General features: G+C 35.2%; 1 protein-coding gene across 1 annotated transcript; it reads left to right on the forward strand.

The window, feature by feature from the left end:
* Positions 1–9,626: 9,626 nt before the first annotated feature.
* Positions 9,627–10,431, forward strand: LOC124915961 (E3 ubiquitin-protein ligase RSL1-like). Its single transcript, XM_047456702.1, has 2 exons — positions 9,627–10,239; positions 10,355–10,431. The coding sequence occupies exons 1-2, from the start codon at positions 9,627–9,629 to the stop codon at positions 10,429–10,431; spliced, it is 690 nt and encodes a 229-aa protein (XP_047312658.1).
* Positions 10,432–13,725: the final 3,294 nt, after the last annotated feature.

The following is a 13,725-nucleotide window of genomic DNA, read 5'->3' on the forward strand; positions in this document are numbered from 1 at the left end:
AAACAAAATATTATTTATGTATACATTTTTATATTTTAGAGAGAAATAATATTATTTAAATCAAATTAATTTTGAATTGTTTTATTTTATAAAAGATAATTTTAATTAAAATTTAATGTTAATTTAAATTTTAAAATTTATCAAATATTTAAAATTATAAAAATTTATTTTTATGAATTTAAAATTTAATTTTGTTTATTTAAAGAACACTTGATGAAAAATCAAACTATTACACACGACGAAACATAAATTGATACCATCAATTAGATGAGAAGAAATATAATTTCAACCAAATTTATTCCAATATTGAAATTTAGATCAAATTATCAATCAAATTATATAAAATTCTAATATATATATATATAATGATGCTTAATTTTTAAAGTGTCCGGATTGTCGGGTCGAGAGCTGTGGTTAATTTGGATACTTGGGTCGGATTGTGGGTTTACCGCCTTTAAATTTAAAACGGTTAAAAATAAAATTAAAAATGCTAGAAGTATGTTTTGAACTTGCAACCTAACAAAACAAGTACAACTTTTTAACCAACTAGGCTACAAAGATTTTATATTTTAAATTCAACACCAAATTTTATAAACGCGGGACGTTTTAATATTAATATAAGTTTAACTTTTTAACTAACTAATCTCTCTATATATATAATGATGCTTTATTTTTAAAGTATCCGGATTGCCGGGTCGAGTGTTGTGGTTAATTTGGATATTTGGGTCGGATTGTGGGTTAACCCGCCTTTAAATTTAAAACGGTTAAAAATAAAATTAAAAATGTTAGATTTATATTATTAATCGTGCAAATACACGGGCTAAATGCTAGTTTGGTTTAATATTACTTATTATTAATTTGCTGAGCTTTGGGGAGGTTGCTCACCCATCAATTAAAAGAGGTGGGATTCAGTTTTGCAAGAAGTGCGGAACGAAGAAGAATAGCCAATGGTGCAAATGCACAAAGACAAAGGTAGAATGAGTGATATGTTTTTTTCTTAAAATTATGTTTAATTATGAATTTGTTCTATAAGTTAATTCCTAGACTATAAAGTTCAATTCTATGTTAATGTTTAATTTCAAACCTAAATTTTGAATTAGAAAGATGTTGGGTAGAATTTTTGATTTTGCTAATTTATATATTCTTAACATTTTCATTCATTAAAATTTATTCTAAAATTTCAATTCAGTTCAATTTTAATCTTAGGATTTGAATTTCAATGATTAAATTTTATAATTAATAAAATTAAACGGCAAGACAATATCATTATTATTAAAACTATATAATTCTCCCTATTGTTATTTAAAAAAAGGGCATGTTTTAATTTGTTTTCCTTCTAATTTTGTGGTATGCATGTTTATCTTTAATATTACTTATATAGTTTTTATTTATTTATATTAACTTCATTTTTTTTCATTTAGTAATTATTTCTATATTATTTACATTTTATTTGGTATATTGAGCAAGTGAGAGATTGAACCAAATTAAATAATTGGGAAGATAATTTTAATAAAATATTAAATAATATTAAACTTTAACTTATATATTAAATAATTTTTTTTATCCTACAAAATTTAAAGATAAATTTAAGCCGTAATAAATTATAAAGATATTTACTTTCTAGAAATTAATTCTAGAATAAATAATCTTTAATGGATTTATTTTATCTACAAAAAATTTCATGTTATACTTTTATCATTTTTTTAAAATAATTTTTTATTAAATAGACAATTTTAAAATAAAAATACTCAGAACTCCTACCAAAAAAAAAAAATACTAGTCCTTAATCGATGAGAAAACTGTAGTAATAATTTGTTTTATATATGAAAATTGGTTTGACATCTTTATAACAAGTAAGCCATCTTGGAATTAATAGACAGTTTGCATCTACCCTAATTAATATTTTATTCTTAATTGATAAGTTTTATTAATGTACGATGTATTACAAATTTGGTAAGATATTCAATTACACTTTAATTACGTGAAGAAGGTGAATTATAATGGTTTATTACCAATAATTAATTTTAATTAATATAATTGTTTTCATTAATATTAACAATAAAAGAATATATATCAATTTAGTGTCCTCGTTAATATGAAATAACAATGTAAACAACAGTTGTTATTGATATGCAATAACGAGGAAATATTGCCCACACTTAAACTTAAAGTGCTTTTAGATGAAATCGAACTCTTAATCTTTTGGTCTGTTAAGCCGATTCTTACAAAAATTTGTTGTTAAAAGACAAAACAAAATATAAACGCTTTTTAATTAGATCATTATTGATAAACTATAAAACTTTTCATTAAAAGGTAAAAAAAAAATAATTAAAAGAGAGTAATGCTTGGACATACAACTAGGTACACGAATATTGAAATAAACCCATTTATCTACAGTCTGTGTTTATTTAAAAGCAATTAACACTAATTTTGCAATATAATATGAATCTTCCAACCGTGTCTATCTACAAGCAATTTACAAGAAAAATACACTAATATTTAAATATATCATAAAAGTCTATTAAAATAATTAAGGTACAAAAATAGTGAAATAAACCATGAATTCTGTATACTTTGTGTTTATTTACAAGCAATTTACACTTATTTTGCAATATATCATTAATCTTTCAAATAAGTCTATTTACAAGCAATTTACAAGGAAAATACTTAAATATTTTTAAATATTATAGTCAAGATTTAAAAATACTATATTTTTAGTTATGATTATAATCCCTTCTGAGTGTTTAATTATATATGATCATTTTCTAACAAATTAAATAACTAAAAAAACAAGGAAATAGTTTTAGAAGTCTTTAGTAGCTATTCTTTATCTGATTAATAATTTTTTTCCCTATAGATTTAAACTTAAATGAAAAAATATATATTTACTTTAAGCAAGTGGAGGTAAATAATTCAAATGGATTGAAAGTTTGTTTTAATGGCTTGTATATCAGATATTGATTTGATATTCAAGAGTCACTAGTGTAGGATATTAGCCACAATTTTTCATAAGCTATTAACCGAAAATTAAAGTAATTTCAATGCATATTTATGTAAGTGCCGAAATCAATAATAACGACTATAAAAGATTAGTGACAAAAGCAAAGAAAACGACTAATGAAGTGATGCGGTGCGAGTCGAAGAGGCGTTTATGCGAAAGTTGCAGCATCCGAAAATATCTCGCAAGTGTCAGATTTCGACGATTGCCTAGTGTTTTTCGGGCGGAAACGTTTAGGGGGCTCAAAATCGCATTTTTATTAGTTTCGGGTGTTTTTTTGCAATTTATTAAAAGTTGTTTATTTCTTTTGCAAGCTAGGGTTTGAGTATTTAAAAGAATCTTAAAACACTTTGTTAGGGGAAGATTATTAATCAGAAAACGAGGTTTCCTCAATATCTATCAACTTTCGGTATTCGTAAGAATCAACGAATCTTGATAAAGGTTCATCCTAGCCACGCACGCTGCATCAGTTGGTATCAGTTTCCAGTCGACCCTGAGGTATGCCGCCCCGAAGACAGCCGCGCAACCCTACCCCTGGTGCTGATGATGGTGACCTTGCTGAGTTGCGACGTGAAAACGCTGAGTTTCACCGTGATAACGACGATTTGAGGCGGCAGGTTAAATGGTTGACGCAACGGATGGATGCATCTATGCACATGCACCACCCTGAAGATGATGTTACGATGACAGATGAAAACCCTCTCGGTGGTCTTCGGAATCGATCCCCTGAACGCCCCAATCATCGCTGGGAGCAGGCTTTCAGGGTGGACATCCCTAAGTTCGATGGTAGTCTACCACCGGAAGAGTTTATTGATTGGCTTTCTCAGGTTGAAGAGATTCTGGATTTCAAGGAAGTTCCTACAGATCGTCGTGTACCCCTTGTTACGATCCGCTTACATGGTCGTGCACAAGCATGGTGGCAGCAGTTGAAACAGACACGTGTTCGTCATGGTAAGGCAAAGCTCACGAATTGGGACAAATTCAGGAAGCATATTAGGGCTGCGTTTCTACCATATAATTACGAACGTAACCTGTACCAACGGTTCCAGAATCTTCGTCAGGGTTCTCGTTCCGTGGATGACTATTCCACTGAGTTTTACACCTTTGTGGCTCGTGTTGACCTGTCTGAGTCCCCTCTCCAGTTGGTTTCTCATTATATTGGTGGCCTTCGCCTCCAGTTGCAGGATATTTTGAATATGTTTGATCCCTTGACTGTTTCTGAGGCACATCAGCGTGCTTCACAGGCTGAGAAACAGCTAGCCAGGCGCGGTTCGGGTAGCTTTGGAAAACAGGTTGTCCCCACTAGTGGCATTGGTTCTTCTTCCCAGCCGGCCCATCCCACCCCAGCCCCCCCTCGCGGCACTACAGCCCCCCCCGCAGGGACGTCCCGGTGGCTTGCGTTGTTTCAATTGTGGTGAAGTTGGCCATCGCCAAGCAAAGTGTCGCAACCCAAAGTCCACCAATCGTGGTCTTTTTACTGAGGTGGATGATCCTGACTCTGCTTTTCCTTCAGATTCAGCGCCAGTGTATGATGTTTATGATGATGAGGCAGCGGAGGAGTATGTTTCTGGTGATGTTGGCCCCCTTTTGGTGATTCGTCGATCATGTTTAACCCCTCGTGCTCCTGACAACGAGTGGTTACGTAATAATCTGTTCCATTCCACTTGTACCATCGGTGGCAAAGTTTGCACCTTCATCATTGATGCTGGGAGTTGTGAGAATGTGATTTCTGAGGTTGCAGTTTCGAAGCTGGGTCTGTCCACTGAACCTCACCCCAAGCCTTATCGTCTGTCCTGGCTGAGTCAAGGTACGGATGTTACAGTTTCTAAGCGCGTACTTGTTAATTTTTCCATTGGTTCCCATTATCGTGATGCTGTATATTGTGATGTGGTTCCTATGGATGCTTGTCACCTTTTACTTGGTCGCCCTTGGCAGTTTGATCAGTCTGTTATACATGATGGGCGTGCTAATACCTACACGTTCTTATTTCATGGTACCAAGATTGTGTTGATGCCAAATCAGCCCAAGAAGGGTGCTGCCCCCACTCATCATGCGTCTCCCCCTGCCACCTTGTTGTCTCGGGGTCCTTTTCAGACCGCCATGGTCGAATCTTGCATGGTGTTTGCTCTATTTTGTTCGCTGATTACCTGTGGTGCTAGTTCTGAGGTGCCTATTCCAGTGCAGCCGCTGTTACAGGAGTTTGCAGATGTTTTTCCTGAGAATCTGCCTTGTGCCTTGCCTCCTTTGCGTGATACCCAGCATCACATTGACTTGGTTCCAGGTGCTGCCCTACCCAACCGTCCTCATTACCGCATGAGTCCCAAAGAACATGAAGAGTTGCGTAGACAGGTGGAGGACTTGCTGGCTAAGGGACACATTCGAGAGAGCCTTAGTCCCTGTGCTGTCCCGGCCCTTCTTACCCCAAAAAAGGATGGGTCTTGGCGTATGTGCATTGATAGTCGTGCTATCAACAAGATTACAGTGCTTTATCGGTTTCCTATTCCCCGGTTGGATGACTTGTTGGATCAGTTGGGTGGTGTTTCTGTGTTTAGCAAACTGGATCTCAAGAAAGAAGGCCATGTTGGGCGTGATCGTACCTTCCAGCTTCTTGCAGCTTCTTATTTCTGGCCTTCGATGCGCAAAGAGGTGGGGCGTTTTGTTGCTCGTTGTCGTGTTTGTCAGTTGGCTAAGGGCGCTTCGACTAATGCCGGGTTATACTTGCCTCTGCCTATTCCCACTCAACCATGGTCTGATGTCAGTATGGATTTTGTCCTTGGGCTGCCACGTACCCAGCGTGGTTCTGATTCGATTTTTGTGGTGGTTGACCGATTCTCGAAGATGGTTCATTTCATTCCCTGCAAGAAAACCTCTGATGCTGTGGCTGTTGCACAGCTTTATTTCAGGGATGTGTATCGCCTTCATGGACTTCCTGCCTCCATAGTTTCTGATCGGGACACTCGCTTTGTGAGTCACTTTTGGAGGAGTCTTTGGCGTTTGGTTAATACTCAGCTGAATTTTAGCAGTGCCTATCACCCGCAAACTGATGGCCAAACTGAAGTTGTTAATAGGTCTTTGGGGAACCTTCTGCGCAGTTTAGTTGGGGATCATCCTAAGGCTTGGGATCTGAAGCTGCCTCAGGCCGAGTTTGCTCACAATCATGCTGTTAATCGCTCCACTGGTTTCAGTCCTTTCCATGTGATTTACGGGCTGTCTCCGCGTGCTCCTCTTGATTTGTTAGCGCTGCCCAGCAAGGTGCGTCCTCATTCCACTGCTGCGGATTTTGTTGGTCAGTTGGCTCAGGTTCATCAGACCACTCATGACCGCTTGGTTGCTGCTACTGCCAAGTACAAGGAGAAGGCTGATTCGAGAAGGCGTGCTGTTGATTTTGAAGTTGGTGACTTTGTGTGGGCTATTCTGACTAAGGATCGTTTTCCAGCTCATGAATATAGCAAGCTTGCTGCTAAGAAGATTGGTCCTGTTGAGATTGTGGAGAAGATCAACCCCAATGCTTATCGTTTACGCCTTCCCAGCCATGTGCGTACCTCTGATGTGTTCAATGTGAAGCATCTTGTTCCTTTTGTGGGTGAGTCTTCTTCTGATGAGGATGATGCGGTTCCAGATTCGAGGACGAATCTTTTCTACCCTGGGGGGAATGATGCGGTGCGAGTCGAAGAGGCGTTTATGCGAAAGTTGCAGCATCCGAAAATATCTCGCAAGTGTCAGATTTCGACGATTGCCTAGTGTTTTTCGGGCGGAAACGTTTAGGGGCTCAAAATCGCATTTTTATTAGTTTCGGGTGTTTTTTTGCAATTTATTAAAAGTTGTTTATTTCTTTTGCAAGCTAGGGTTTGAGTATTTAAAAGAATCTTAAAACACTTTGTTAGGGGAAGATTATTAATCAGAAAACGAGGTTTCCTCAATATCTATCAACTTTCGATATTCGTAAGAATCAACGAATCTTGATAAAGGTTCATCCTAGCCACGCACGCTGCATCATGAAGACTAACTAATGTAAATATTGATTTTTAGCCACGATAATTTAAGCATTCTCTCCTTATACTAATATTTCGTTTTTTATCCAATAATAATGTGTTATCCAAACGTCTCTATATGTACTTATGACATTTTTGAGAAACTTTAAATTAAGAGTTGATGTTATCTTAAAAAACAAATTGTTTTGAATTTAGCATGTTTTTCCAAATTTTTAGGCTATACATATCTCCTGGCCAAAGTAAAATGATTAAATTTTTTGTAATCTCAAAATATTCAAAAATTAAATATTTGTTATAGAAGAATCTTTTTGAGTAATCTTATAAATGATATGTATTTGGACTTGGACGTGTTAAATAACATTATTCGTGATAATACAAAAAATCAAAATTTCATTGCCTCATGTATATCTACTCCAAACTCTAGAAGGCATTGAATCATTGTCAATTCAACAATATTCCCTTTAATATGAATCTCAAATATTTTCAACTTGATGGGATGTAAAATTAGTTTAAATACAAGTTTATAAAATTATCTCAAACTGTTCCCAAAATAATAGATGATTCATTATTAAAGAATTTTATAAAATTACTTGTTTTCTTAAGCAACCAAAAATCTTTTATTCGTTTCCCACAATAAGAAAGTTTTAAATTGAAGTGAGATTAATAATTGTGGGTTGTGCTACTTTCAAATTAAAAAAAAAAACTTATATTCATTCAATTAGATGGAACATTTCTTTTTGTTACTTCATTACCATTATTGGAGTATGCATTATTTCTCATATCTTATGGACAATATTAAATGATGCTTATTTATGTTACTCCATTACCATTATAGTTTTTTCTTTTTAAATAATATGGTTTTTGGATCTCAGATTATTCATCTTATAATGACAAGTGAGGTGTGCGGTTTTGTAAGATTATTTGAGGTCATTTTTGTAGTTTGACAAGTAACTTTTGGGAAAATAAAAAATGTGACAACGAATTACGTATGTAGCCCGCAAACATACTTAACGGGCTCGAACCCAGAACTTTAGAGTTAATATCCACCTCTTGTTGTTGTTAGGCTAGAAGAGAGGATTTTGACCTGTAACTTTGTATTAAGTGTTAATAGACAAAAATATCTTTTGTTTTAGTTTTATCTGTTTACAATTTGTCCTATTTGTATTATATGTTTGGTTTCATTTCATTGTCACGACATGTGTTTAAACGACATATTCTTTCATATAATTATTTATCGACAAATTTTATTTTAAAAAAAATATGAAGTAAAGAAAATGTGCATCTCTCCAAAGAAGTGTGTGACTAAAAATGTTTGTGGTTATTAATTTTTGCAATCTATTTATGTGAATAATGTGGTCACATTTTCTTCTTTTACCAACAAAAATAAATTTAAAGTTATTGATTATTGACTAAAGACTTGTGGTTGTGGGCATTTAAGGTAATATATGATATGATACGATTTTGTTCTCTTTATGTCACTTTCTACATTGCCAACCCATTTTTATATTTTAATCTTTAATAAAATAAAATTATATTTAGAGCATACAGGGTTTACAGTAAATATGGTAGGTACGTACATTCTTATCATCAAATTGTTGCGTTTGTTAGCAATCACTATCAATGTTATTGTTTTTCATATATTAGGTAGATACAAAACCAAATTTTATTAATTTTCATATATTAAGGTAGATACAAAACCAAGTAATAACTTGGTAATTAAATCCAAACAGGCAGTGAATTAGTAAATAGTTAGTGGCAGCTACCTTATTTGAAAACATATAGAATTTTGGAACTAATTATTATTATTATTTAATATATTTTATAAATGATACTGTTACGGTCTAAAATCAAGGCCTCGGCCTTAGAATAAATTTCAGCAACCTTTTTCAGCACCCGGTCTCGGTCCTATGGTGCACATGGGCCATATTTCTGTTTTGTTGTATTAATATTTTGTTTTGTTTTCCTTTTCTATTTTACAAATCGAATTCTGTTATTTTCTAGTAGTTGTTGTAAACGAATATTCTGGGGCAAGACATCACCTATATAAGGCTGATGTTTTTTCCCCAAGGACCCATGAATAGAATGATGAAGATGTGACTTCGTCCCTATTCGTCTATTATTATTATTATGGACTATTTGGTATAGACCAACAATATTTCTCTTCACACTCTTGATTCTTCTATCCCTCACCCCCAAATTCTCTATTGAAAACCTTCCGCTGGCATTTGATTGTAGAATTTTCACCGGTCTTAGGGATCAAGAACTTGATTTTTGAACCCAAAACACACCTTGCGAAACAAGTCGTAACAGATACATATAAAAAAAAATATTCAATTATATGTAAAAATAATAATATATTTTTTTAAATAAACTTTTATAATTCTAATTTTACTAATATAAAAAAAAATGTGTCACACCGATTAAGCACATAACTTGCCAACATAATTAATTAGGCTCAAAACTTAATTTATTGGGATCGAACCCAATATCTGTCATAGGAAACTCATCCCTCTCAATTTTAATTTGTGTTGCTTTCCCATTTCAATTTTACTAATACATAGGAAACTCATCCCTCTCAAATCAAAGTCTTTCTCATAAGTTATGTGAACTCTCTCTATCTCACTAAAACTGTAACTATGGGCAACTCCATTCATCTTCCTTCAGATTCCTTCACCCCTCCGGCTCCGGCCACCGTACTCTCACCGGAGCAACAGTCTGAGTTAGCGACCTTCACCTGTGAGATATGCATAGAGCCCACCCTTTCACCAGAACAGAGATTCAAGAACAAAGACCTCTGCACTCATCCTTTCTGCAAAGACTGCATTACCAAATACATTCAAGTCAAGGTTGAAGATGACAATATAGCCTCGATCAAGTGTCCTGGCTTATGCTGCGATTACGATCTAGACCCACTTTCCTGTCGTTTAATCCTCCCCATTAAACTTTTTGAAAAATGGTGTGATTTCCTCTGTAAGGACACCATCCTAGGGTTGAATCATTGTTATTGTCCTAATCAACAATGTTCGGCTCTAGTGGTAAACGAATGCGGAAGGGACTTGAAGAGATCGGTTTGCCCTAATTGTAAAAAAACCTTCTGTTTCAAATGCAATACATTATGGCATGCTGGTTTTTCATGTGAAGAAAGTGGAGCTACGAGGGATGCAAACGACGTCGCTTTTGGGATTCTTGCGGAGAGGAATGCATGGAAGAGGTGCCCTAGATGCAGACATTACGTTCAGCATTCGGGAGGTTGTTCGATCATTAGATGCAGGTTTTCTCTCTTTCTCTCTCTTGACTTTTCATTAACTTTGAATTCTCCATTGATGGTTTTTGTTAATGTATTATAATTTATATGATATTGCAGATGTGGGATTAACTTCTGCTATAAATGTGGATTTAGGAGATGCAAATGCAAAATACACGCTCATTGTTTCGATTTGATTATAGCTCTTTTCTTGGTGATTGCTTTTTTAATCTTGTTCATAATAATAACAGAAATATATATGGTTCATCACTAATTGATGTAAGTTTATTTCAAATTAAAGAAGAAGAGTAATGTAATGTTCTCAACTAACTATGGATTAGAGAGTGATTTTTTTTTTCTTTCCAATCTTTTTTGTTTAGTTATGAAAGTCATGCTCTGTTTATTACTAGCTATTTCAGACTTTGTATTTTATAAAATATGATCTAAATTATAATTTATAATGTGATTCATTTGATAATTAAAAAGATTATTTATTGATAATTGTTTAAATTATTATAATTTTGATCACTAATAAATATAAATGTAAAGAATAATAAATTTATATACTAAAATTACCTATAATTGATAACATTACTTTATCAATCTATCTAAAATTACCTATAATGGATAACATTACTTTAAAGGGATGCCGAACACTCGGACAGGCTCTTAAGACAACACATTATCTCGCTGCGAAAGTTGTCTAAACATCAGAAATATAGGTCAGATGGTATGACCTTGTCTTTGGATACGTCAAGCTTGTTAAGAGTCCTCCAAGGACATATGTTAAGAGCATATCCATTGTCTATCAAGACCATCAGAAAAGTATTTCCTTCCATTTCTCTAGAAATGTAGAGGGCTTTATCATGGTTTGATTTGGCTGAGGGAAGATCCTTGTCTTCAAAGCCGATCATGTTGTATTGTGAACTAGAGGATATGATTCCTACTAGTTTCTCAGGGATGGTGTTAGCACGAACATTGATCTTTCTTAACTCATTGAGGACTACTTTCCTATGCTCGATGGAGTACATAAGGATTTTCTAGAAATGTTAGCATTCTTCCTTTTCAGTTGACTTAGGAGGTTGTCTCCTAAGTTAAGAGCTTTGGGCTCATTCTCCATTATGTTTCCTACAAGAAGTTGGGAGGTGGGTGGCACATTGGCTGGTGTGATTTTATTAAACTATGTTGAAAATATGTTCCACCACGTGTAGCCACGATGTCTATCGAGGCATAGATGTGGGCACTCGTTTTGGGCCAGGGATTGATCATGTTGATCTCTGGTTCGGCGTCATGAATCAGGTCCAGTAATGCATTGGAGTCAAGAGATGCTTCGTTAGTGGTGAGCTTATGACTTAGTGATCCGGTAGCAGATTCTTTTTTATTTCCGGCTTGACAATCATGTTTTGATCGATCAAGCCCTAGAACAGATGTTTGAGGGAACTACAATAGTCGGTAGCGTGGCCCTTTGCTTGGTGGTAGTCACACCAAGCATTTTCATATTTTTCCAAGAATGGTCTGTCTGTTCTAGGGGAAAGAGGTTTGACGAGATTATTTTCCTAAAGAATTTTCATCACTTGATTTACAGAAATTCTTAGGTCGTCAAAGACTTAAGAGGTCTAAGAACCTTTGGAGGTGTAGTTTTGGTAGGAGTGGTTGTACAACCTTAGGTTGTGGAAGCTTACCTGGGTTTGTCTTTTGAGGCAATTTCTCATTCCAGGCAGTAGTTACCTGGTGTACTTCTTTCTTTTTCTTTCTCGGAAAACGACTTGGGAATGGGATAGCTTTGACTACTTTTCCCTCTTTCCCTTTTTTTCTCGATGGCGACATCGAAGTTATTGTCATTCCTTAGCAATTTCTTCATATTTTGGAAGGTTTTGATGACGAATCCAACATAATATCTTCCATTAACGTTTTCCAAGATCATATAAATATGTCATTGTTCGCTTGGGAGGGAATCAATTTCCTTAGCGACAGTTTTCCATCTTTCGATAAACACGGAGAATTTCTCATATTCTCCCTACTTGATGTTCTTCAACCTCTTTTCTGGACGTTCGAGGTTGAGATGCATTGAGACTATGCTCTGTAGATATACTATATTTTGTTAGTGATACCATCGTAGAGCAACTCCATCGAGGTACTAGGGAAATAAGTGGAGGATTGTTGGTTCTCTAAGACGCAATGGGGTCATTGTAGAAGCTTACATTTTGAAAAAGACTGATGTGTCACTTTTCCTATGTACTTAGATATAGTTGGAAGCTTGATGCCTATCGAAATAACTTCTCATTCGACTACTTTCATAGCGTCTTTCCAGTCATGATGCTTTTCAGTGCTTTTGCCCTTAACTAACTTGTTTAGCTAGGCTTTCATCTCTTCCTACATGGCTTGAACTTGAGCCAACTAGCATTCAAATTCCGTTAGCGGTGGTGGATCATCCATTGGAACTTGTTTTTCCTATGATCCTAGGGGGTTGATTACCTCCTCATTTTTTACCCGTGTGGTTAGGTCGATATCCTCTCCGGAGTCTTCGTAGAGAGAGACTTTTCTTGAGCTTGTTGACTAGTAGAACGGGAGTTAATGGGTTGAACATAATTTGGATAGCCTATGTAGGAAATTAAGAAGAAGAAGGTATGTTTTGGGATATAAACATAATTTGGTTAGCTAAAGAAGTTGTGATCAATGCGAGTTGCTCCGTTACATGTTGCAAAGAAACCTTCATTTTCCTGAGCTCGGTAGTAGAGACCATTTTGGATACTAGGAGTTCTTTGTCCATCTGGTAGCGTATAAAACATCTGGTTCTTAGATCTCTCTTTCTGGGGGCTGTGTCAGTTGTCGCAGTCATGGACTATTGCGAAAAGAAAGAGGTGATGGTTTGCAGTTGTAACATAGTACAATGCAATGCATATGCATATAAATGAATCCTAGAGAGTAGGCATTTATTTTGTGATTCGATAAGAAAACAAAGAGTTGTTATATATACATACTCGTTAAATTTGTTACAGATAGAGATCTCTTTTTGATATTTTACAGAGAGAGTCTAAAAGGGTAAAAATGTTGACGGAAGTCATAGACTTTAGGCTCAACTGTAGCATGTTCCCACACTAGCAACTTTCTCATCTTCATTTTCCTAGACATGATTGTATTCTTGGAGAATGACATTCAGGTACTTCCTTCATTTTTGTAGGATATTCATTTGGAAGGTGTTGTGTCATTTCTCTATATATCCTGCATAAGCTATGTGATCAATTGTCCCGTCTACAGCGAAGGCGGTTTCTAAATAGCTATAGTCAAATTGCTTGAACAAGCTATGGGTGTAATAACATGTAACCCATTCCAAGTCGAGAAGCATAACCCATAATATTGATAGGGTAGCATGGGAATATTTCCCAAATATCAGCATTTCTTTGTACGGGAGGTACAAGAAAAGCTTCATTAATTCTTCAATATTGAAGAGGAGGGGACATGATGCCTTCAGAAAGTATTGGCGACAAACG

Source organism: Impatiens glandulifera, chromosome 9, assembly GCF_907164915.1.
Source record: "Impatiens glandulifera chromosome 9, dImpGla2.1, whole genome shotgun sequence".
NCBI classification, from domain to species: domain Eukaryota; kingdom Viridiplantae; phylum Streptophyta; class Magnoliopsida; order Ericales; family Balsaminaceae; genus Impatiens; species Impatiens glandulifera.